This window comes from Pieris napi, chromosome 2 (genome assembly GCF_905475465.1).
Source record: "Pieris napi chromosome 2, ilPieNapi1.2, whole genome shotgun sequence".
Classification (NCBI taxonomy): domain Eukaryota; kingdom Metazoa; phylum Arthropoda; class Insecta; order Lepidoptera; family Pieridae; genus Pieris; species Pieris napi.
Window position 1 is genome coordinate 9,408,030 of NC_062235.1, and position 24,851 is coordinate 9,432,880.

At 31.7% G+C, this 24,851-nt stretch overlaps 1 protein-coding gene across 3 annotated transcripts in view; it reads left to right on the plus strand.

Moving 5' to 3' along the window:
• The window catches only part of LOC125062993 (rootletin), a 100,601-nt gene that overhangs the window by 57,641 nt on the left and 18,109 nt on the right, over positions 1-24,851 (plus strand). For all 3 annotated transcript variants that reach the window (XM_047669180.1, XM_047669183.1, XM_047669181.1), the window contains 4 exons: positions 9,825-9,878; positions 19,844-19,912; positions 20,820-20,897; positions 24,010-24,159. In XM_047669180.1, coding sequence (XP_047525136.1) covers positions 9,825-9,878; positions 19,844-19,912; positions 20,820-20,897; positions 24,010-24,159 — 351 coding nt within the window. The remainder of the gene's footprint in view (positions 1-9,824; positions 9,879-19,843; positions 19,913-20,819; positions 20,898-24,009; positions 24,160-24,851) is intronic.

Genomic DNA, 24,851 nt, shown 5'->3' on the forward strand with positions numbered 1-24,851 from the left:
CAAATGTTAAATGCGCACATAGAATGTTCATTGGTGCACAGCCGGGGATCGAACCTACGACCTCAGATATGAGAGTCGCACGCTGAAGCCACTAGGCCAACACTGCTCTGTAGTGTATGTAAAATTACTGAAAGTAAAATTTGTTACGCAAAAACATGTTTGTCAAATTGTTCAGGTACGCAGACGAATGAATGATAATTTTAGAAATGTGAAGGGAATTTTACACCTTTTTAGTTTGTAAATAATACTTTGAAGAAAATAGTATCTTAAAAAATTCGTATAATATTTATATACAGTAGAACCTCTATAAGTCGAACATCAAGGGAGACGCCAAAAAATTCGAGTTATAGAGTTTTCAACTTATGGAGGATTTCGACTTAGGCGGATTTTGATTCGACATAAAGAGTTTGAGGTTTATACATAGTTTTTAGTTTATGTTTCACAGCACTCATGTTAACTGTTGTACTAATTGATGTGTATTGCAGTAGAACCAAACTACTGACAGTATTTAAGTCGAAAACAAATGACTGGCTTAGCTAAATTTCAAAGGGAATCAAAATTGAACACCTGACACAAAGCAAGCAAACACGTGTTTCCATGAGTCATAAATTGATTATTGTATACTCCTAAAATGTTTTCTAAGAAACAATAGTGTACTCACATTGGCGGCAAGTTCTTAAAGTCGGTAACTTATTTTTGTTCGAACAATAGAGATAATAAATTCCAAATGATCAAGTTGTAAAGGTTGTAAAATAAAACGTTCCTATGTTCGAGATACAGAGGTCAAATTAATTTTTCGAGTTATAGAGTGAAAATATGTACCAAAATGGCTTGGAGGGACTCGGTGATTATTTCGATTAACAGAGGGTCAAGATTTCAAGTAATGGAGGTTTTGGTGTTTTAAAGGAAGGGAACAAAACATTTTTTCGAGATTTGGAGGTTTTTGACTTATCGAGGTTCGACTTAACGAGGTTCTACTGTACTTGTAAGACGGTATCTCTAAGTTGTCACGAAAGCCAGCCGTTACTGGTTTTGTGTTTGTTCGGCTCTCTATTTGTTGTTCCCACGTCTCCTGTTGACACAGCCTCCATATCATTGCCATAGCAAACTTGCTACAGATCTAATGTGTTTAAGTCATCTACTGTGATCCGATGGTTTTTGTTTTTTAGTAAACAATATACGAAAATCAATAGAAAGTTATAGCAAAATACATATATTAGTTTGTTTTTTTATTATCTAGTGTAATAAAATATATTAAACATCAACACATAGAACAACATTTTTAAAGACTTATTTATTACGATTTGCAATCTAAAGGCAAAGTTGTTAATACAAAATATCTCTGCAAAGTTGAAGTAGATCGTAAATTAAAGTCATAATAAATATTCAGTATAACATGAATAGTTAACCAGAAGGTGCAGTTAAGTTCACAGCAATTTTAACTTGAACCATTGTTTCACTTCTCTACTTTTTATTATTGAGTAATTTCGCAAGCTTAATTCTTGGTTATTAATACATCTGACCAGTAAAATTCTCACCATTCATTAGTTTCTTCTCGAGTTAATGATAAAAGGAATTACGGTCGTGCTATATAAAAAATATCTGCTAAAGTATTTTCAACTCTCTAAATATTTTTTTTTCTATAGAAATTTTTATCACTTCGTTTCATTTACCTATGAAAAGTAGCCAGGTTTGGCATTATTCGAGAAGACCCAATTCCATGAGTTTTAATTAATAGAGAATGTAATTTGAATTTGGTAGCTTTGTTTTGATAAATTGGAATAAAATTACCAAATATTACCAACATATAGTTTAATGGTAAGTTAAAGTATTGATTATGTTTATATGACATAAATATTATTATTTTTGTACTCAGCAGAATTGACTGATTTGAAACTAGAAAAAATTAAAAAGATCTAAATAAGTAAGATAACGATTTAATAAGTTCATCATGGTAATATAGTACATAAGTTCATATATGATGAACTTATCCGAAGTTCAAAAAAAAATCTATACTTTTTAAATCAGTCTTTAAACAATAAAAAAAATATTGTTCTTCTTTTAGTGTAAAATAATAAAAGTTACATTACCAACAGACATTTAATGGATGACTTTGAATACTAAGTATAAACACGTTTGTAACGGCCAATATTCTGTTCACAGAAAAGGAATTATTAAAAAGCTGTCTCTTTCATATGAATGAATGTCCTGAGAATGGACATTACGAATTCCTTACACAAAGTCCATCGTCAAAATTTTATGTATTTTTTATTGCGTAGTTGAACTTAACGCCAAGTGCAGGTGAATTATTTAAACGCATTTATGATGCTTACTAGTTATCTAAGTAAAAAATGGACAAAAGTATCGTGTTTTCTTTCTAGAAAAACGTATAAAGGCAAATACACGATATTTTATCCCACGTTGTATAAGGCTGTGTTTATGATGTTCGACGTTCCCGGAAATTTTTGCTAACAATATTTGTTTCAGGTTTGAAGGTATTACTAAAATCAATGCATTGTTAATTGTGATGATTTATAGCATTTATGTCCTCTTCTTGTGTGATCTACTAAATATTATAATTATTAATTATCTAACCAGCGTTAAAGGTCACTGCCACAGGGACTAAACTTTTTAAATTTGTTTAAATTAATTAAAATTAAAACAAATTTTTAAATATATATTTTTATTATTACTATGTATGAAACTTGTAAATACTGTATATTTAATATTAAATCTATAAATATTTATTTACACAAATACAGTATTTACAATTTTCTTAACCTATAAAGTAATAATAAAAATAATATTTAATTGTTATCTTGTTTTTATTATGTTTGTATATTACAATTTTTGTTTCTGTGAATCTGTTTTAGGGTTTATATGCAATGTTCTAACTTCACATTTTTTTGTCACTTATTTGTTTCGTCAATAGTGATATATCTGTTTGTTTCGTAATAAATAAATTAATTAAAGAGCAGAATGTGTTAACAAAATGAGACAAATGTAAGAGTTAGTTATCTTTTCATTTTTTTTTCTACGCGAACAAAAGACACGCTCGTAGACAGAATGGATTAATGTCAAACAAAACCAAAATCATTATCTAATTATCAAACCACGAACGAAACCGAATGATGTCACGTAGTAAGTTCGCAGGCTGCGGTCGGAATGTTTAATTGTGCCATTATCATTGTACGTTAGGGGATTTGAACTTCTACATAACATTATGTGGTCAAAATTACAAATGTGGTTGATATGAGGTGTATTTAACATTAACATATGGTACTTATAAACGACTCTTAATTTCGATTTACTGAATAGGATAAATAACGTTTATATTATAATATATATTAGTGTCAGTGACCAAGTGCTTAGTTTGGATTCACTTGTTTAAAAAGAAAAAATATGAATGCAATTAATGTAGATATATCACCAGTCTTTACACACAATTATACATATAATAATTGTACTCTTATTAGTTTTAAATTCATGGTATTCTGTTCTTTAAATTTTTGAAATAAAAATATTACATCACCCGTTTAAACTAACGACTCTATACCAGAGACTGAATACATACCATATTGTAATAACTAGTTTATAACTACAGTATTTTCTGATATATAACGTATACAGCGCTAAAACATACCCCCGTCCACCTGCACATAAGATGCAATTTATCGTACAATCTTGCATATCTATAAATAAAGAATGTTGACCACAGATATTAATGAAAACCTGTTTGAGGGTCACTCTATCCGCTGTTTCATCACGAGTAATGTGAGCGCGATGCGAAACCACTAAAGGAAATGAATGTAAATATTTCCTGTATAATATGCTGGAGATCAAAGCTGATGTGACTTCGTGTGGGATTTAGATTTTTTTCTAAGTTTTAATAACATTGCAACATAATTAACATTTAAAATAAGTCGCATTACTGATGTAAATTGTTTGAAAACTGACAAACAATTTAATAATGAAACAGCACTATAACGATTTATAAAGAAATAACATTCGTTATTTATTCGAAAGAAGAAAGCGCAATTAAATCTTATAAAACAAATAGCGCGGCAATTTAAAACAAATTAAGAATATGTCGAATTATAAAATTATGCAATAATAAAAGATTTAACAAAAGTGTTCATAAAGAGCTAGTCGTTACATAATAACCAATCGACATATTTATCATCCAAACATATAATTATGTGAAAGGCTACGGACGGTTAACAAGTGATTATGTTTATATAAAAAATGTTTAGGTATTATATATATCTTGAGAATGTTGGGTAACTTATTTTAATTCTATTCAAATTCATCAAAGTTAAAAACAAATAATAGACTTTCCATAAATATACTAACATTTATTAATTTTTGAGTCAACGATCTCTCTGTCAGAAAAATAATTTTATAATTTTACTAGCTGACCCGGCAAACATTGTTTTGCCATGTATATTATTTCTAGGAAACATTTTTTTAGTTCAAGTACATATTTACTATACTAAAGAATAGGGGTTGATCATAGAGGGGTGAAAAGTAGGGGTTGTATGTATTTTTGTATGTTGAATCATAAAAAAATAAAAACAAATTTTTTTTTTTTTTTGGGATGGACACCCCTCATCACTTAGGGGTTTGAAATATATATTGTAGCCGATTCTCAGACTTACTGAATATGCATAAAATTTTTTATAAGAATCTGTCAAGCCGTTTCGGAGGACAAGAGAATTTAATATATTTAGAGATTATACCTAGCGATACGATCAATGGATCAATGACCTTACTTCTTACTTATTAACCTAACCTGCCCCTTTTTTCTATAAAATCAAACGTGTAGACTCAATTAGCTAAAAATATGGCCTTCCTAACAATGTTGTACAGAAATTCAAACCTCCAATGATTGCATATAGGACGAAACTAATTTGGGTTTTAGTTCTGTCAAATCCGTAACGCTGATGTCGCAAACTTCAACATTCTAACCGTAATTATCTATGTGGGTTTGTAATTGATTAAAATCGATTATGGAATGACATTTAGCTACACGCTTTGATTAAGTGAAGTTTAAAACGCCTTAGTAGTGCAGCGAGGTAAACCAAAATTGGAATGACCTGATTGATATACCTCATGCTCGTCTGCATAAAATTGTTACACTTATTCTACGTTTATACCTATCAGTTCATCATCATCAATGGCTATACAGCCGCTTGTGGGGCTTAGTCTCCTCAAGTACATGTCGCCATCGCAATCTATCCAGTGCTTCCCGCGTCTAACTTTGAATTTCTCTTGTTCGAGGTCCTTGACAACCATCCCACCAACGCAGCCTCTGTTTACCGGGTTTTCTCTTGCCACTGGGTTGTGAGTTCAGTCACTTAATCTTAATATATATAAATTACGTGTCACGTTGTTTGTCCGCTATGGACTCCTAAACTACCGAACCGATATCAATCAAATTAGCACACTGTATGTAGTTTGATCCAACTTAAAAGATAGAATAGCTTTCATCTCAATTTATACCCCAAATATTATTTTATTGCAAAATATTTGATTATTGTTTGATAGTCACAATTCTAACAGATGGCGCTGTGTTGAAAATACCAACGTTTCACATAATCTATAATTTAATGGCACAACCACCAATAAAGCATGGTGGTCCCACTGACTGGTATTCTCCTACCGTTTCCCTTGAATAGTTTGCTACTATGTAATATAACAAAAACCTTAGCCACAGCGACGCTTGGCCGGTCTGCTAGTTATATATAAAATGACATCAAAATTTAATCATTGGTGTTCTAACTCATGTAATTTAATTATGATTAGAATTTAGAACGACCAATTTTGTAATTATATCGTATTTGGCGAGACCAAATTTATCTTTCAAGCCTCACGTCTGCACGTCCTGTCAAAAGTCATTACATAATGTCATAACTCATGCAACAAAATTTTTGTTAACAACATTAATATATACGATACGATTTGACATACATTCTGAGCCTAATATCGTACTAATGACTGTATGTTTAAATTTATATTTAAATATGGGAATAACTAGTTCAACCTTTTATAGAATTGAAAGTATCTGCTGTCATGAAAAGCAATCGATACATTAACGAAATTATAGCCATTTAAATAGAATATATTGTTAAATTATCCGAACCGATACATTATCCGAACCCTTCAGTAGTTTTATTTAATTAGAAAACCCTAGAGCTTGCTAAACATATTTTAAACATACAAAATAATCTCAAAATCAAATTAAAAGGCTAAACATTAAAATTACAGAGAAAATGAGTATAGGGTGTGGGTGTGTATTGGTGTGTGTTCAAATCCACTTGATTCAGTGACATTAGATGTCTGATAGTGTTCTAAGATGTTTATGAAATAGCTGCGAGATATAATGTGTGAAAAACAAAACAATAATATTAAGACATAGGGAGTCTGTTTCTCTGAAACGTTAACAAAGCTACTAATGAATATTGAATAACACTTTAAATTTAACGACATTGGCATAATGCCTCGAGCCCTTAATCTTCCGATCTTACATAAGTGGGTGAAAATATTATATAATACACCCACACCCGCGTAATATCATCAATATATGGTTTTAAGGCGTGTTAAGGAAATTGGCCGTGCTTAATCGATTTTTAAGTATTTGACCTCTGAGTGAAAATTTATGCTAGGTAATAGATTCGATATTCGATTGAGCAGTGTTGGCCTAGTGGCTTCAGCGTGCGACTCTCATCCCTGAGGTCGTAGGTTCGATCCCCGGCTGTGCACCAATGGACTTTCTTCTATGTGCGCATTTAACATTCGCTCGAACGGTGAAGGAAAACATCGTGAGGAAACCGACATGTCTTAGACCCAAAAAGTCGATGGCGTGTGTCAGGCACTGGAGGCTGATCACCTACTTGCCTATTAGATTGCAAAATGATCATGAAACAGATTCAGAAATCTGAGGCCCAGACCTAAAAGAGGTTGTAGCGCCACTGATTTAATTGTTTAAATACTGTAAATAATGTAGCTACGATAACAATTTTTGATAGTTAAGATAAGGTTAAGAACCTCTTGCAATCCTTAAAAGCATCTAAATTTTTTAGAAACTAATTTAAATTAAATTTTTTTAAACAACATAATAATTTCATCCAAATTTTGTTAGATTTAATACGGCCTCCATTCTTTAGTTATTAACGACTGTTGTAGACTAGAATCCCTATAAAATAAAGTATTTCGGTTTGGAAAGCACTGGCTGCTTCAACTTACCTATAAAATTGTCAATAAAAAAGACAAAGTCCCATATTAATTACGGATTAATTACTATTTCATTTTCGGTACCTTTTCGTGCTTAGAAATATTAATTACATTAATTCAGGTTAAGCCCTAGCGATTCTGAAATGTAATTATGTAATGTTGTGTATTAAATAATATGAAATATTAAACAGAGCATGACGTAGGAAGCTCGGTCAAGTCCGTATTCTGTCTTTTACTTTACACATATTAATTACATTACCTGTTAGTCCTACTTGTATAACATTTATTAGGAATATATCAGAAACAAGATTACTTCCTTATGCAATATGTCGTAAATTTTTAGTGATTTTATTTACTTTATTTATACTTTTGCGATAATAAATTAAAAAATGCATGGTGCTACTGGCATCCTAATTAACAGTAAACAAAGAATTGTGAAAGAGTACAAGAGTGTGAAAGTTAATGAATAATACAAAAATACTATCTAGTCTTAATAATAATAAAGACAATAAATTTCTATAAACTTACCAAAACAGGAAAAATAAGAAAAAGCAAATGTAATGCATCTACATTAATGATTATTAATAAGTGTCTTTTGTTTCTCTGATTTTCAATAGAAGAAATAAATTATACAAATAGGATCTTCATTCCACGTATATAAATATATTAAAAATCCTTTAATAGATTTATTTCCCTCGGTATAATCCACTGAAAATCAATGTTGCTGATGACAGCAACTTAATCAATAACTCAAGATTGTTGGGCCCATTTTTGATTAAAGTGATTGTGTTTGTATTTCTTTTATATTTACATATGTGTATATATACTTTAATCATATAAACGTTTTTTATTTCTTCTTCTTTAAATGTAAATAATAATCCGTCAATAGTACATATATTTGTACTAGCGATCATAGTTGTCTATGAACAGATGAAATTTAACTCTAAACCAATGATTCATAATACAATTTGTTATTTCCCTATCCATTACAGGAGTGTGTCATTGTCATAGCTATGGCATCATTTACTATGATTTTATTTATGTCACGTTATCTCTCCATAACCTGGTACATCCTTGGCAGCAAAATTTTAAAGAAAACTCTTAGTAAATTATAAAACCGAGTCCCTTAATGGGTACAGAAAATGAAAAATGATGGCAGAGATTTTTTTAAATTGTACGGCTTCTCTAAATTCCTAAGAACATAGAAGGTTTCTTACTTAACTTATTCAGCTTAATTAATTAAAGCACCGATCTCTCTATCACCATACAATTGACAGAAAAAGACAAATGAGTACTTCAGTTACTACGAGCCTGCAGTTTGTCGTTTTGGATTTCGGAAAGTTTTTTTGACATATAACCATAAATACATCTAAAACACTATCTATTAGTTGAAAACGTACAAAAATCCATTCAAGTTTTATGAGTTTGAAAAAAATTGCTTTTCGCTTAAAAAATTTTTTCTGTCATGATTAATAAAAAAATTAATGATTGTTTGGAAATAAGATAATGGAAGAAAAATATAATATAAGTATAGCAGTTCTCTGCCCACAATATATACGTATACGATAAGGACTAGATAACTGGCTTATTTCACTTTAGTACAATGGAGCATGCAGATATGATACATATTTTAAATAATGTTTATGAAAAAAATAAACGATTTTGTTATTGAACGTGGTTTTCGTTATCCAGCATCTTTGCTTTAGGATAAAAGTAAAGTTAATAACCATAGTTACTGTCTAATCACGAAGCCTGCATTCAAACATAAGGTGCGATTTAAAATGATCTAGCATAATTAATGCGAATAAAATTGAACTTTCTCATTCCAATATATTTAAAACGCGTTTACACAGAAATAACTTTTGATCATATTTCATGTTTTCACCTTCACAATTGTAGGAATGCCATTATGGATGAGCATAATGTATCATCATTAAGCTCTCGACATCTGACTATCGGCTCTTTCTTGGACATCGCTGAATTCGACGTTACGAACGTGATTTTCGTTAAAGGACATATATATTTAAATTATGCTTAAGTTAAATAAGTATGTGAATATGTAAATAATTCTTTCCTCCACAAATTCTAGTAGAAAATAATAAGGGTCATCTCCGGTGCGGAAAACAAAATGGCGGATGAGGTAGAGTCATTATAGCACCTTCCTGTTTCTCTTTTGATCTAGCCGAGAGTTTTTGCTAACTGTACTGTAGATTACTTATCCGCTTTATAAGTAGGTAAGATATCTTTTCTAATTTCAAATTAGCTTCCTTGTGGTAATTCCTGTTTTTCGCCTGTATTTTAGTTTTGTAGATTGTTTTTATACAACAGGGGGCAAACGGGCAGGAGGCTCACCTGATGTTAAGTGATACCTCCGCCCATGGACACTCTCATTGCCAGAGGGCTCGCGAGTGCATTGCGGGCCTTTTCAGAATTGGTACTCTATTTTCTTGAAGGACTCTAAGTAGAATTGGTTCTGAAATACATCAGTGGGTTCCACATAGTGGTGGTGCGCGGAATAACTGCTTTAAAAAAACGCTATTTATGAGCTATTTGTGACTTCAAAGTTATTTATAATTATTTTATTGTTACAGTCCCAGAGGATGGAGTGCGGTGCCTCAGAATATATCAGAAAACGTGGTGATCAGGTAAATATATCTTTTATATTAGTAATTATTTTAACATAAATCATTTTAATATTTGTAAGAATTTCTCTATGGTATGTTGTAAGTGTATACAGTCCAAATATTTGCACAAAAACATATTTTAGTTAATTTTCAAAAGAATTTGAATTGCAAAGTTAAATAGAAAACAATTACTGTGACAGACACTTTGCGTGATAGAAAAATTAAACTCATTAAACGCATTTAACATCGGTAGTAGGTAGTAATTGAAACGGTATATTTTTTGCCGTTTGACATATAAACTGACAGGTGTCAATTCGCCTAGCACGTAACAGCTGCCATTTAAAAATAATTTCAATCATCTGCTCAAAGAGCAACGAGCAAAAAATTGTATTACGTTCAACGGTTTAATTTTGAAGCAGAAGGCATAATTATTTACTTTCGATTATTATGGTTTTTATTCGTTATGTAAGTGGCTACCATGGCGTCGTTATATACCTCTTTTTATATCGCCTGAAACTTAGGTAAAGAAATTCTTTTACCCTAAAGAAGGTAGGAGATATATGAGGGAGGATTTTGTCTACCATATTTTAAAAGATAAAGAAGTACGTAGTAGAAGGAAGAATATATATAAAATATGAATACATAACCATATTTTCCCAATTACGACTATTTAAAGGAAATCATTTAACAATGACTTAAATTCTAGTTGGTTTTGATAACTAAAGTAGTAAGAATTATCTAATGAAGTACGTGAAGTATTGCCTGGTTTTTACACATTTCTATTTTCACAACTATATGACATCAAGGTGTAATAAATGCTACTTCTATCGATCATTTTTCGCAGCAGCATAAATTCATAGATTTTCACAAGTGTAACTGTTGCTGATATTGCCAGTCGGCTTACGGCCGGGCTATACTATGACACCTATATGGAGAATAGGAGTCATAGTTGCTACAAGTCGTTCTAATAAAATAAAAAATAAAAAAAGTTTTAGGTGAACACATCGAGATCGGTTTATTTAAAGTTTTTAAGAACTCCTTCTATTTATCTATTGTTTATTGAGTGAAAATGTTAGAGGAGTTATTTTTCGCTATACTTCTTTCGTATAGGAGTATTATCTATATAGTATCTATATGATGATGAACGCTAATATACAATACTTATTTCAAAGTGAGAGTGAATAATATTACCGCGCCTTTGGTGATTACCTGCAAAACTAAACTCAAACTAAACTAGGTATTTTATTTATTTATTAACAGCTCAATGGCCGAATATGTAGGCAAATATGCAAAAATCGCTGTCTTGCCCTTTCAATTGGGATCCTTTTGTTTAGATTTTATAGAAGATCCGTAAAAGTAAGTTTATTTAAAGGGGCTACGCCTGTAAATTAACGAAACAGAGAAAATCGGAAATACCGAAAATACCTGTGATATAAAATTTCACCTACTTTCGGAACCTGTTGAAAATGACGTCACGTCATCCATCAAACCGGCTTTCAAGTGTCGCGGAAACGGTAAACTTAAAAGACTGATAAAAAGCTTGCAAGTTCCGAAAGCTCATATCGGCCGACATTGAAAAATATTGTTGTATCATGCGGATACATTCATAATCATAGATTTAGTTCTAAATATTACGTTATTTACTATTGATAAGGTAAGGTTATTATATCTATATAAAACCTTATGATTCAATAAATTTTTATTATCAGTTTAAAGATATTTGTAGTTATATATATATATAGTTTTACCACTCGTATTTTTATAATAAATAAACCCAACAATGGGTAAATACTAAGTTCGTAGTAGTCTTTAATATTATTAAAGAAAGTTTTGTTTTTGATTAAATATATTTAAGAATGCTTTCAAAGTAAAATCACCGTCAGAAATGCACTCACATGCAAGTTGACTCTGTACTATCCATTAAATGTGTGTCTGTTTCGCAAAATCTTTGGTGTAGGTAATCAGCTAACTTAAAAACTAAACTTTTTTTATTAATGCGTTGCGGATGATGCGTACATAGGATGAGAAATGATTGGTTTAACACTCCGTATTTCTGCTTGTCATTGTTACATAATTGTAAAAGTTTTGCTTTTGTTAATAATATTTATGGGCCTGTTATATAAGGTAAAAAATGACAAACGTTTTACATAAATTATTAGAAAACATTGTTTGATTGTGATTTATGTAAACTGGAACGCGTCAAACATTTTAAGTTCCTAGTAGACCGGATGGCAGCCAACTTGTTGTAAAGCACGCAAAACTTTAAGACAGACTTTAAATTTAAAAAAAAAAATATTCTGTCTTTTAACCATTTCTTATTTTTAAATAATCAGAGTAAGATTCACAGACAAAACTTAGCGCTAAACGTGACTTTCGTATCTCAAAAACGTATATTGTATCTCCTACTGCGTCATTTGGAGCCGATTAATAACACATTTTATTAATAACGATCTAAAATAATGGTTTTTAATTGGAAATTGATTTATCAATTATGTGCTTGCTTATAATTATTTCCCGCCTAATTAGCATCTACCAAGGAGGTTGAATCATGTCATCAAATTGTAAAAAATCTATCACGAACGGAAGCTTAAAATTCCCACGTGCAAGCTTTTGTGGTATTTTAATAAATCTGGCAACATTATAAGGATTCCACAAATGCAGAGATCGAGTTTCGGGACTTTTTTTCTAGTCTATGGCTTTAATGCAAATTTTTAAATAGAATAATGGTAAAATGTAGGGCAGTATTTAAAAATATGATTTCATCTGTATCGCGATGACCCTTTGCTTTCTACCGACTTTCGCTAATCAAGTGCCGATCAATATCTATTGATCAATCCAATCGATTTATTTATTTAAGAAGTATGAATCTGACCTTTTAATCTAACATTTAAAGTCTCTTGATTTTTTTTTCAACTGGGGTTTATATAAGTTCTATCATTAGATTATGAAAAAGTAGAGTCTGCGCCTGAAAATTAACGTTGGTTGGACGAATGGTATAGTGTAATTATTATTTACTCTTATAATAAGCCTTATAAAATAGATACATAGTTCATAAATAAATATCTATCTAGTATAAGCAAGGTGAATGAAGAAGAAACTGCAATTGATTCTCACTTGGTTCTGACAACTTTCTTTAGACCATTTCTCGTTTATCAGTGATAAGTTAAAATATAAATTTAAAAGTAATTATTGAACTACATTCATTTCTATTTTCACTTTCGTAAATGAACTAAAACAAGCAAATAAACAAAAGAAATCTTTCACGGCTATCTTATCTTTCGTGTTTCAGGCCAGTACATATATTCCTTATCATTAAAATAAGGCAAAAATAATTATAACAATGACTTTCTTGTTGTTTGTTAGTAAAAATCTCGCACTAGATTTTACCCTAAATTGTGATGTGACCAATCCCTTTCAAAGCGGCTTGATTTCTTGCTGTTGCGTAGAGATGTAGGATTTCTCTAAATTAACACAGAGAATTTTCAAAGCAGTGGTTCGTAATATCTACAGATGATTTTCATCATCGGACGTTGAGGCAAAAAAAAAATCCACCCGTTTCACCTCGACGATCCACAACTGAAAATTTTTAAGGCAGTTTTTGCCGCGCATCACAATTTACTGCCCGCTGCCCCCTGAAGTCTTTGTGAACCAATTCGTTTTAGGGTCCTTCAAGAAAAGAGCGTACCAATTCGTAAAAGGCCGGCAACACACTCGCGTTGAGTGTGTCCTTGAGCGGCATTTTGCGGCGGTTTGTCCCTTGTTCTATAAAAAAAAATACAATTAAAGTAAGCTAATATGTTTCATAATATTTACATATAAATTTCGAAATACCTCATTAACAACGTGATTACCCTGTAATGAACGTTGATAGCCAATTTAAGGTTATTCTTATTCGTGTCATGTAAGACCTACATTCTCATCTTGGCAACGAAAGTTCTACATGATTGGAATATAATCAAATTTCATCAATTTGTTAGTTTACTTTCACTATTTATTGTTTAGTAATGAAACGTGAATAGAAATGACAAATGGATTACGAATTATTTGCATCGTATTATGGCTTTGCATGTAATAATTCTGTAATACAATAATCGCGGTGAAAGGTGATTCCCGGCAAAACGTTCAGATGATATTTTATTTGTGCTGTGTTTTATACATGTTAAAATAAGGACAGTCAAATACTTGTAATAAAAAGGATATACATGTGTGAAAATGACATGAGCCTTTAAGAAGCGCTAACCAGATCCATGCAACTTCCTCACAATCGATAGCCCGTAATATCGCAGCACACAACTCCCGAGGGAACTTTTTGTATCGAAGAAGTTGCATGGGTCCGCCAAGCATCTGCATCATACAAAGTACATATTTAGCAATTAGGTGAAATATAAATATTATAGTAAATAATTAACACTGCAATCTTGCTAAAACGATATAGCCAATGGTATCACTATAGTTGCTGTAGATTCATAGTTTAAGATGGGATGACACATAATATGTCTGATGACCTTATATATGACAAAAATGATCAACGAAACATGACCTCACACTATACGTGAACTTTACATAAGATAGTAGAACTAGGTTATAGCCCAAATGATATGAATGTATATAAAATTCCACACTTTTTAGTTTTTCAATTGTATTAAAAGTTGAAGCAAGTACGTATACGTATAGATAGACTTGTATTAGAAGACCATCCGTCGTAATAATGGAAGTATATTCACAAAGACATACAACAAACTTTAATAATTACGATAATTAAGAATTTAATGTGTTCTAGCATCTAAGCCATTGATTGCAACCCTTTGTCTAAAATTGTCCTTGCAAATAACAAGTTACAATATCGCTCTCGTTCACTGCCCCAGTTCCCACAAGGTAGTTTAGGAAGCGTGTTGAGATTTACGAACGTGTATTAATCGATCGGTAATTTATTAAACGAACGTTTAATAGCTGTGTTATTAGAACGAATTGGTTTCGGATGTTAAAAAAACTGGAGCGGCGGTGGGGGTAGCTTTTCTTATAACCTAACCATTTAGAAAATTTGGTATAAACATTTACATATAGTGACGTTTTTTGATAACTAAAACTATTATTTTGAATTAACTGTTTGTTGCCGGTTGCAGGTTGGTATGAGACATTCTTAACCTTGGCAAAAGCTGTTTTTATTAGCTTTTCTTTTTTTCATTCACCGGGTTATAGATCCGGGTTGATTGAAATACTTAAAGCTATTCTTGTAATATTGGATTCAGAACATTCTATAATAGTTTTAAAAAGCATAAATTATATCCCAGTACAATAACAACCCCGACATGTAACAAATGCAGTCACGATAAACCTGTTACAATGCATAATCGATTGCGATAACTTATTATTAGGCATTACCCTATTTATAATAGAAGAGGTTAGGATCTTAATTCTAAGAAATAATATCAGGCAAATTGTATATTATTTATCCTATAATGTACTTATCGTTGTTTGTGATAAGTTTGCTACGTTGTTATAGTTTTTCGGGGATTTATTAGTAATCCTAGTGTTGTGCAAGGCCTCAGTTTATTTGTACCAAACGGCAATTTAAAACGGTGAAAACGAAGGTTGTTTGCAGTGCCAAGGGGCAGTATGAATTTGCGGTACCAGGCCCCCTTAACAAAGGCGTTGCGAGTGTTTAATATTGTCAACTAAATTCGCAAAAAATTGAAAATTAGATTCGCAAAAACTTTAAATATCCTATGTTAAGGTAATTAAGTTACACAACTATTGCATTTTAAGCTGTTAGGGTAGTTGTATACTTATAAGTTAATAAATAAATAACAATTCAGATTAACATTCTGCATTTTAAAACATAGTTGACGAACTAGAATATTTCCGTATCACGCTCATTTATTCAAACAATCTAACGTTGAAAATTAAAGACTATCGCGCGTTACTCGGGCCATTATTTTGATAAATAGCAGACATAAATAATCAATTGTGACGAAATTTTACTGTGCATTAAACCAACTGCATGGTAATCATACAAATTGATACCTAACGACGTGTTTATATGTCACTCAAAATAGATTAAAATCTTCAAGGTGAGTATGGTGTTAGATTGCAACATACATTTGCCAGACTATTCTAATTCAGCTCTAGAACCTTTGACCCTTTGGCGTCAGCCCTTCACTTTTAGACGCCCTAATTTCTCCGTATACGCTTTAGTCAGAATCAGTATGGGAAAACTATTCTGTTTAACTTAAACTTGTCTTTTGATTTCAATGGTTTTGCTAAGAGGGTTAATTAACCGAATTGCAAAATGTATTTCAATTTAGATTTTATAATTAATCGGTTTCGGCGCTTGATCACTGCAGCTGATTTAACAGAAAGGGAAAATTGGTGGTAGAATTATATCAAAATAACAAGGTATTGCCTGGCCATTTGAGCCCTCAAATGAATTCTAAGTGCGAAATAAAACCAATAGGCAATTTATAACTACAGCGCCTGTATTATCTACGAGGTCAACCTGTGCATCAGAGTAGTCTCTGATCAGATACGCAGATTCAAGAAGTGCCTGACATTTACATTATATATTTTAGGTACAGTCATTTTGTTGCGAACCTATATCCCACAACGTTTGGCGTTTAATACAGAAAATGACCTTTTAAGAAGACCAAAACCACGAGTTTATAGACGAAAATGCTAATAATGGATTTCTGAAAAGCACACGGACGTGGACAGATTTTACTAATTTAAAGACATCTTCGTGCAGGGTCAATCAACTTTCACAACTGCATCGTTGTACTGATTCTCTGGTCATTAAACGATGCAAAGATTATGCAATATCGGCCCAGTCAGACCTGCTACTTATGTGGTCTAAATAAGACGCATTTAATTAATAAGCCGGATCATCGGCTTAGCGCTGGAGGGCTTACTTCTGGGTTTTATTTATTTGCGACAAAAAAAAAATTGTTTCATAAGGAAAGGCATCACAACATAGAAAGCAATAAGTGGGACTGTTACATAAATGCGTTTGTTTCGAGCCTTAGTTAGTTTAAGGGTCATATGATAAAATTTATGTTTAGATTTGGTAGTTTATAGGTCTACTCCTACCCAAAAATGTGCGTATTTTTTCTGTCTTATAAGTTAGCGTTTAGTTGCGTTGCGCGTTGCCCCCTGCAAGAGCGATATACGTACCGGTTTTAATGAATAACAAATTAACTTTTCTCCTGCAGTATCAATTATTAGTACACCTTATTAGTTATTATATATTTTATTTATGCAAGGCCGTCGTAAAGATATTTACACGACTATACATTTGTGATTACTCTCACAATTTTATTTGTATTAATTCAAATGATAACTAAATATCACAGTAAAATTATTTGTAATAATGGAGATTAATAGAATTAGAGTATCGCGTTATAAGAAGCTGTTTCTCCTAAAATAGCTGAACACGTGCGCTGCGATGTATTTAGAGAGGCATCAGACAAAATGACAAGTAATAAAGCAATAGGAATTCCATTGCTACTGTCTGGATCGCATGCTTAACTTAAAGGCTGAGCCGTACGTGACAAGACTGGAAATGCACTCTCATTAAAGCTTTGACTTTGCCCGACGTCATTATGATTTATTTTTAAGTTATTTTTAACCTTATTTAATTAATACCTACTGTTACTACCAAACGTTGTGTAAAAAAAAAAAAAAAAAACATGGCGATTAAAAAGAGTGGCGGAGAGTTTATTGCCAGTTCTTCTCTTCCGTTCTACGCCCTTGATTTGGGAACTGGCAGTAAATGTAAAATTAGAAGCATTAATATTTATTTCTTTAATGACGAATCACAAGTGTACATTGTGTTACCTACGTGAATAAATGATTTTTGAATTTGAAACAATATGTCAGGCTCTGATAATATGATATTAAATTTATGATAAAATGTTGTTTGGAACTTTTATTCTTACGAAAGCGGCAATTTTCTGGAAATGTCAAGTGTTATAGATAAATGTAAATAACACAAAGCTTACGAAAATAATGTACCGGAAGAAGTTCGGAAATATTTAAGTTGTTAAGAATCGATAAATAAACATAAAGCAATAAAAGTCGCTTCAGGTGTCCCGCCCACGAGCTTTCTCACGATGTAGGTTGGGTCAAAAGGCATCAACATACTTTACAATACATTAATATTCATAGAGCCACGATTATCTCACTATTTTGATGTCTGTTTCTTCGACAATGAGAAGCCCGTGTTACGTGTACATATATTTCTGATCGATGTACAGAAATAAAAAATGTAAGACTTTATTTTTGTAACACTCCTAGGACTAGGGACAGTTAAAATGTAGCGTGTAATAATTTACTACAAGGTTCCATAACGGCTTTATGTACATAATATGTTACGTTTTCTATGGCTACCATCTTAATATTCATTTGTTTCAGAAAACTTGACCAACGTACTTATGTTTACTATAATATTGATTTAATACGAATTAAAACAGATTAACAGATGCTTTATAACGTACAATAGTGTGTTTTTTTTAAAGATAATTCACACCAATTGACCGAGTCCCATGCTAAGCTGGTGAAGCTTGTGTTATGTGTACTAGGCAATAGATATACATATAAATACATATTTAAACACCCAAGACCTAAGCACAACACCAAATGCTCATCACATCGATGTTCGTCTCAGCCGGGGATCGAACCCGGGACCCATTGATTCGCAGTCAGGGGTACTAACCACTAGACCAATGAGTCGTCATTCGTCAGTCGTTTCCTTATTAGCTACAAGTAAATACACTTTACAAATGAATATGGTGGTCTAATCAATGTTGAAATGACGCATGACTGTATAGGTAGGTAAATTTCGTGAAGAAAGCTCGACCTACATTTTAATGTGTCCATTAATTTTTCAACTCGTTATCTTTCAGGCCTTTTAACATTTAAGTATTATGGTGATTGCCATAATTTGGAAGTAGCCTCTCCTTATGCATAGCTGGCAGGCCAACAAAGTTGTACTGGACTTGTTTGAAATTGTATTAGCACTTGCTGTAACTGTTATTCATTTAACTAGTTTAAACTTGATGTAATAAGTTGTTTAAAAAGTATACTCTCCTGCATGTTCTGCGGAGTGCCGTTCATATCTTAAAAGTACAGGGGTAGATAGATTTGTAATTATTTATTTTTTGAAATAAATGACTATGACGGAGTCAAAAACGCAATTTTTAAGTAAGAGAAACATACAATGGAATTACGTGTAGACCTTTATTTATAAAATCTTCTTTAGGCTTTTTAAAATTGATTTAACATTATTTGATCGTAAATATTGTTTTAGTAATATTTCTTAAAACTTCGTAGATTAACTTTAAATCAAAAGAGATATTCTTATGCCAGAAATTGTGACAAGCGCCATCTATAACTAGAGTGCTCAATCATGATACGGCAACGAACTAATAAAAATAACTAAGTTACTCACGCAATAAGTTTTAGCTAAATTGGCCATAGATGGCGCTAGTGTCATTAAAATTACAATTATTACTTCCATATTTTATTATTGTTGCTTAAAAATTCTTATACCAAATATAGAAATATGATTAAAAGTACAAAGTTTAGAAACTAAATTAAAAAAACTATATTTTAGTAGTGCTATATTCTAGTATTAAGAAAATTCAAATGTAAAAATTCTTTATATTATTAATTGTATTCACAAGTCAATAATATAATTCTTATGGCATATTCCAATATCTTATCATTATCTGTGGCTGCGTGTAACATTGTTTGGCGCCTTTTTAAATTTTGACAGTTTTGATAAGTACTACGATTTTTTTAGAAATACTTTGCTTAAATATTGTTGATGCTTTAATAGTAATTATTGTTAAAGAAAGATTACTTCGCCTGAAATTTAGTTCTAGCAACGGAAATGACGAGTCCAGAAAATTATATAAAATATTGTCATTAAAAATTGTATTGACTTTATTATAAATGTAACTTAACCATTGACAAATTATGTATTGTTACAGGGAAAAGAGAAGACAAATCGGGAAGACCTGAAAACCGACATACAACATAGGAAAGAAACGTTCTATCGGGTAAGTTTGTTATTTATTTAATTAGGCAAAATATGCGATTTTTATTGAGTATTGACATTTTCCTATATTAATGATTGGTATTACATATTATATTATATTTAAGTCAATTAGTCAGACGTTTTTAACACATTGGATAAATTTGTTGATATTTTTTTTTTATAATATTAAAAATCAAACGTTCTATACACGACGCATTATTTGTATTTCATAAATCCAAAGTCTAGACTGCTGACTTTTTAAATTTATCTTTTGGTGTCATATTTCGTCTGTGACTTGCATAGGATTCAGGATACAATTACATGCACTTTTAAAATATTGATTATATAATAACCTTTGTACTTCGTGTTAATTGTATGGAACCGAGTTAATTTGTTGAGTCCTTTTATCCCATTTATTTGAGATAGTGGCATATAAAATACGATTATTTTATTAACTTATCATTTATATCTCGCTTTTTAAATGAAATTTTTGTTTGTTTGTACGAATTCTGTTAGTGTGTTTGCATGTATAATGATTGTACACCAGTCAGTTTAAATTGTAATTTTTGTGTGCTATCTTTTACTGCAATGTCCGTTGGCAAACCTTTTTTAAATAAATATTTAAATATGGCCACTTTCAATAGCTACGTAAATACACGAAAGAAAACAAAAACAATTACATCTTTCAATTCATTCTTTGTATCTATCTATCTCGATCTCGGTCTGTACTGAGACCACATTCTTCATAAGACATGGCAAATGCACTGGACTGCCCATTTTCCCTGGATTTAACTACCTTCTCAGATTCTTGGCCACTTCCTTTCCCTCCTCAATTGCTGCTACATAATAGATTAACAAAATTATATACAATTCTATATCTATCTATCTCTATATTATAAGTTTGTTACCTATATTTATATAATTTACAGGAGGCCCCGTCTGACGGCGATTCAGCGGTGTCTTCCGCACCAGCCTCCCTCTCACCGCAACCGCTCAACGACATGTGGGTACGTATAAGTTATAAATATTTGTTTACACTTATTTTACACACAAATAAATAATAGTTAAAAAAAACTAAAAAACACGCTTTTAAAGCACATCAAACTAAAAAGTGAAAAATAATTCCTAATTTAGGCTGAAAATGGTAATGAACAAAAAATACTGGCATTGTTGTGAAAAAGCGTGGGGCGCTCTGTGCCATATTTTTCGTCTATCGAGCAACCCATTATTTATTTTTTAGTTAAATTTTTTTCATCTTTTTTTTCGGATTATTGCATTGTCATCGATCTTTGACAGGTGCGCAAAGTTTGAATTAAATCTGTCCGTTAAAAGTGGGTCAAAATCGAGTCCGAAGGAGTCGGTTACATACATACATACATACATACAGGTGAAGCTAATATAAAGCGTGTAAAAAGCAATGAATGATTTAAAGTAACACAAAAAAATTAAAAAATATTGTTGCTAGTGACCTGTCCCTATGTTTAGTGCAGCTGCTAGCGATCTGTCTCTATGTTACTTAGGTTCGTGAAGCAATTGGTAAAGTAGATATTGAAGTGGTTTTTCAATTTATTCCTGACATACATAAAAATTGAGGTATTGTCACATTTTAATATAGATTAGTTAATCAAGTCTAGAATTTTACGCCCTACATATCTTTTTTGATTATTTTCTTTATATCGTATGGTTTTCCTGGGGAGCAAAATGGACGTCAACTTTGGTTTTCCGATATTAGGCACTTTGCGCTAAACTATGACTTAGGGTCTGTTTCACAATGTACGGATAAGTTCTACATAAGTTCCAAATTAGCTATTTATTACTTATTGGTAGGATAAACACTATTGTTGTGTTTCTCGACTGTCAGATAGCGGTATTCGTCACATAAAGTCCATCATAAGTTATGAGTCCGATGAATGTCAAATAGCACAATTTATCTTCCAAATAATGTATGTGTTGCATAGCTATTTGGTACTTTATCCATACATTGTGAAACAGACCCTTAATGTCAAGAATTTTTCGTATACACGTTACAGTTTTTTACAAGTAGAACATAATGAAATGCCTGAAAAGATACAATTATATTTATGCAAATCAAACGAATATTAGGTAATGCCTTGTATAAGGTAATTTCCACACTTCAATAAGCAAATTAGATTGCTTATATCTTATCTAATTAGAATATTCGCGATTGCAAATAGCCAATTACACTTAATTATCGCTAAAGATTGATTTTACGGGTAAATATTATATAAGTCAAGATTGTGTTTTGTCTAATTACGGACTAAGTTACAACCAATTGTTTTTTAATGACTAATGGGATATTTATTTCCAACACACAAATATACAGTATTATATATTCTGAACCTATATAGTAACAATAATAATAATTTTAAATGTATAAATAAACAAATAAAAATAAATAGTTGGGTCCTTTTGGCAGTGTACCTTTAACGCTGGCAGCATTTCCTCGCTGTATTGCGATACTTATTCGTTGAGCGAGGAAAGTACCAGCTCTCAGGTCACCGGTACTATCTTTCAGGCGCCAACTTAAATCTTTAAGCATTTTCACTCCACGGCCCAAGAGTATATACTACAAAGGGCATAAACACAAAGTTTGAGAAAACTACTTTTAATTATTTCGGGTTATTTTATATTTAAACTAAAATTACCACTTTTATTTGGAAAATAAGCTTGAGAATATTTTCATTTATCAAGATACTAAGTGATACTTCTATTAACGTAATGCAGAAGTAAAAAATGTCCTTCAAACGATAGCAAAAAATAGGGAAATCCGGACAAGATTTACGTTAATGAATTATTAAATAGCTTTTTTCAAATACTTTGAAATAAACATTTTACTATTAAAGACTGTGCCTTAGAAGATTGAAAACCGAACACCACATTTTACTATAGCACAGTATCTACAGTACGCAGTTACTACAACGTATAACCCGTGAGTCCTGGATTGAGATCCCTAGCAATTTAAATAGACCGCAGAAATGGCCCTATGTGTCAAAGGTACCATGAGGGAGCCATAGACAATAAACACGACAGACATAATATCTTAAGACTTTGTTGCTTTGTAAGCATAAATCGATACTTTTTAAATCTCATATCGTCATGAAGCCAACAAATACTAAATGCGATTATAGGTGTACACTTTAAACAACGTCACTTCATATAAACCTTAACGTAACGTGTGCTGATATTTTGTGTAGTTAACATATCTTTTGAACTCTAGCGCACTGTGAAAATGATGAGTTTCTTGTTTTGAAAGCATTTTAGAAAAAAGAATATTGCGGCTTGCTTCTGTATATCAAAAACGTATAGATTATATTTAGAGTCTACACTAATCACAATTAAGTGACTCAAATTTAGCGATATACATTGTACCAATAGAAAACAAATTCATATAGAAAAACCATAGAGGGAGTTTCAAATATATTCATGAGCCGGAAATTGTCCTCTGTAAAGTGAGGAAAATTTAAAAATTATGGATGGCTTGTTAGTAAGAGGTGCCACATATGACTAACAAGGAATTCAGTATAGCCTTGAATTATCATGGGAGAATCGTTCACCGCTTGTAAAATGTCACGATTTTGCAATACAAACATCTTGTCACTAAAGTTAAAGGCGCCTGAAGTTGCGTCACGTTGCTCTATTGTTTTGTAGGGTGACCAAGCAGATTAGTGAAACCAGGTTATGTTGCAACTAATCAATGTAGACATAGGTCTGTGTTAGAAAGCGGTGTCCACATTATATGCTATTACCAATATTTTTGACGTGAGTTTTACGTATATAAATATGCTGACACGACACGATAAAGTTTTATAGTTTCTTTCTATCAGTCCATTAACCTACGTCCAATACGTACAGCATATAATACAAAGCTAATTAAGAGGTACTACTAACACAACGACTCCAGTGATGTATGTTTTCTATTTCAAAATTTATGAAGTTATTTCTGCGAAATATATTACCCATAATTTTGTATTACATACGATAGTATTGTGTCTTTGTCATACAAATTTTCTTTGTTTAATACGGAAATTTGTACCTTATTACAAACACAGAAGCCCTTTCACACGTCCCAAGGTCGTCCTAACGTGTTGTCTCTTACAGTCATGCGGGCAGTGCCGCAGTTCGGCGGAGCGCGCGGCGAGCGCGGCGCGCGAGTGCACGCGACTTGCAGATGCGCTACGAGACGCCCGCGATCAAATCGAGCTCATGGAATTCAGGCTGCTCGAGCTTGAAGACGCACATCCCGAGAAGGTAGTGTGGTGACACCTTTATTTAAGTGTAAATTTAAGTGTGTCTAGTGAACTTGGGTGAAGTGAAAATGAACGGGATGGATATCGATGAGGTAATTAATGTCATCACATATGCATTTTCATCATCATATATCTATATTTTTATATTTTATTAGTAATAGGTCTTTTTTAATTTCAATTTATTTTTGTTACTAACTGCCCTCGCAAACATCGTTTCTCCATATTATTTTTTACTAAGCCTACCGTTTTAGTAGCTATTTAGTTACGAAACCTTTACCGATACACAAAGACTCTTCGTTTTTCCGAAATATATCTAAGTACTAAATAAAACTACATTTTTCGACTTTTTTAAAACTTTTTCAGTAAAAACCTTCGAGTTCAAAGAATTAATAAAATTACTCGAATTGGTCCAGCCGTCATCCAGTTTGCCGCTTAACAACATATTTTGGGATTATTTTTATTTAGATAAATATATGTATTTACAAAACCAAATTCATAGTTTACGAGATAAATTTATTACCATAAACTATTTTTATATTATCAAAAAATAAATTATATAGCCTTTGAGTAATTACTTAAGAATTTACCTAGTATTAAAATTGCGTTATTTGTCCGAGTAATCACTTATCGACTGGATTGTGTAAAACAAATCGCTATGCATTACTTAACATAACTAATTTGAATAGCCACGTA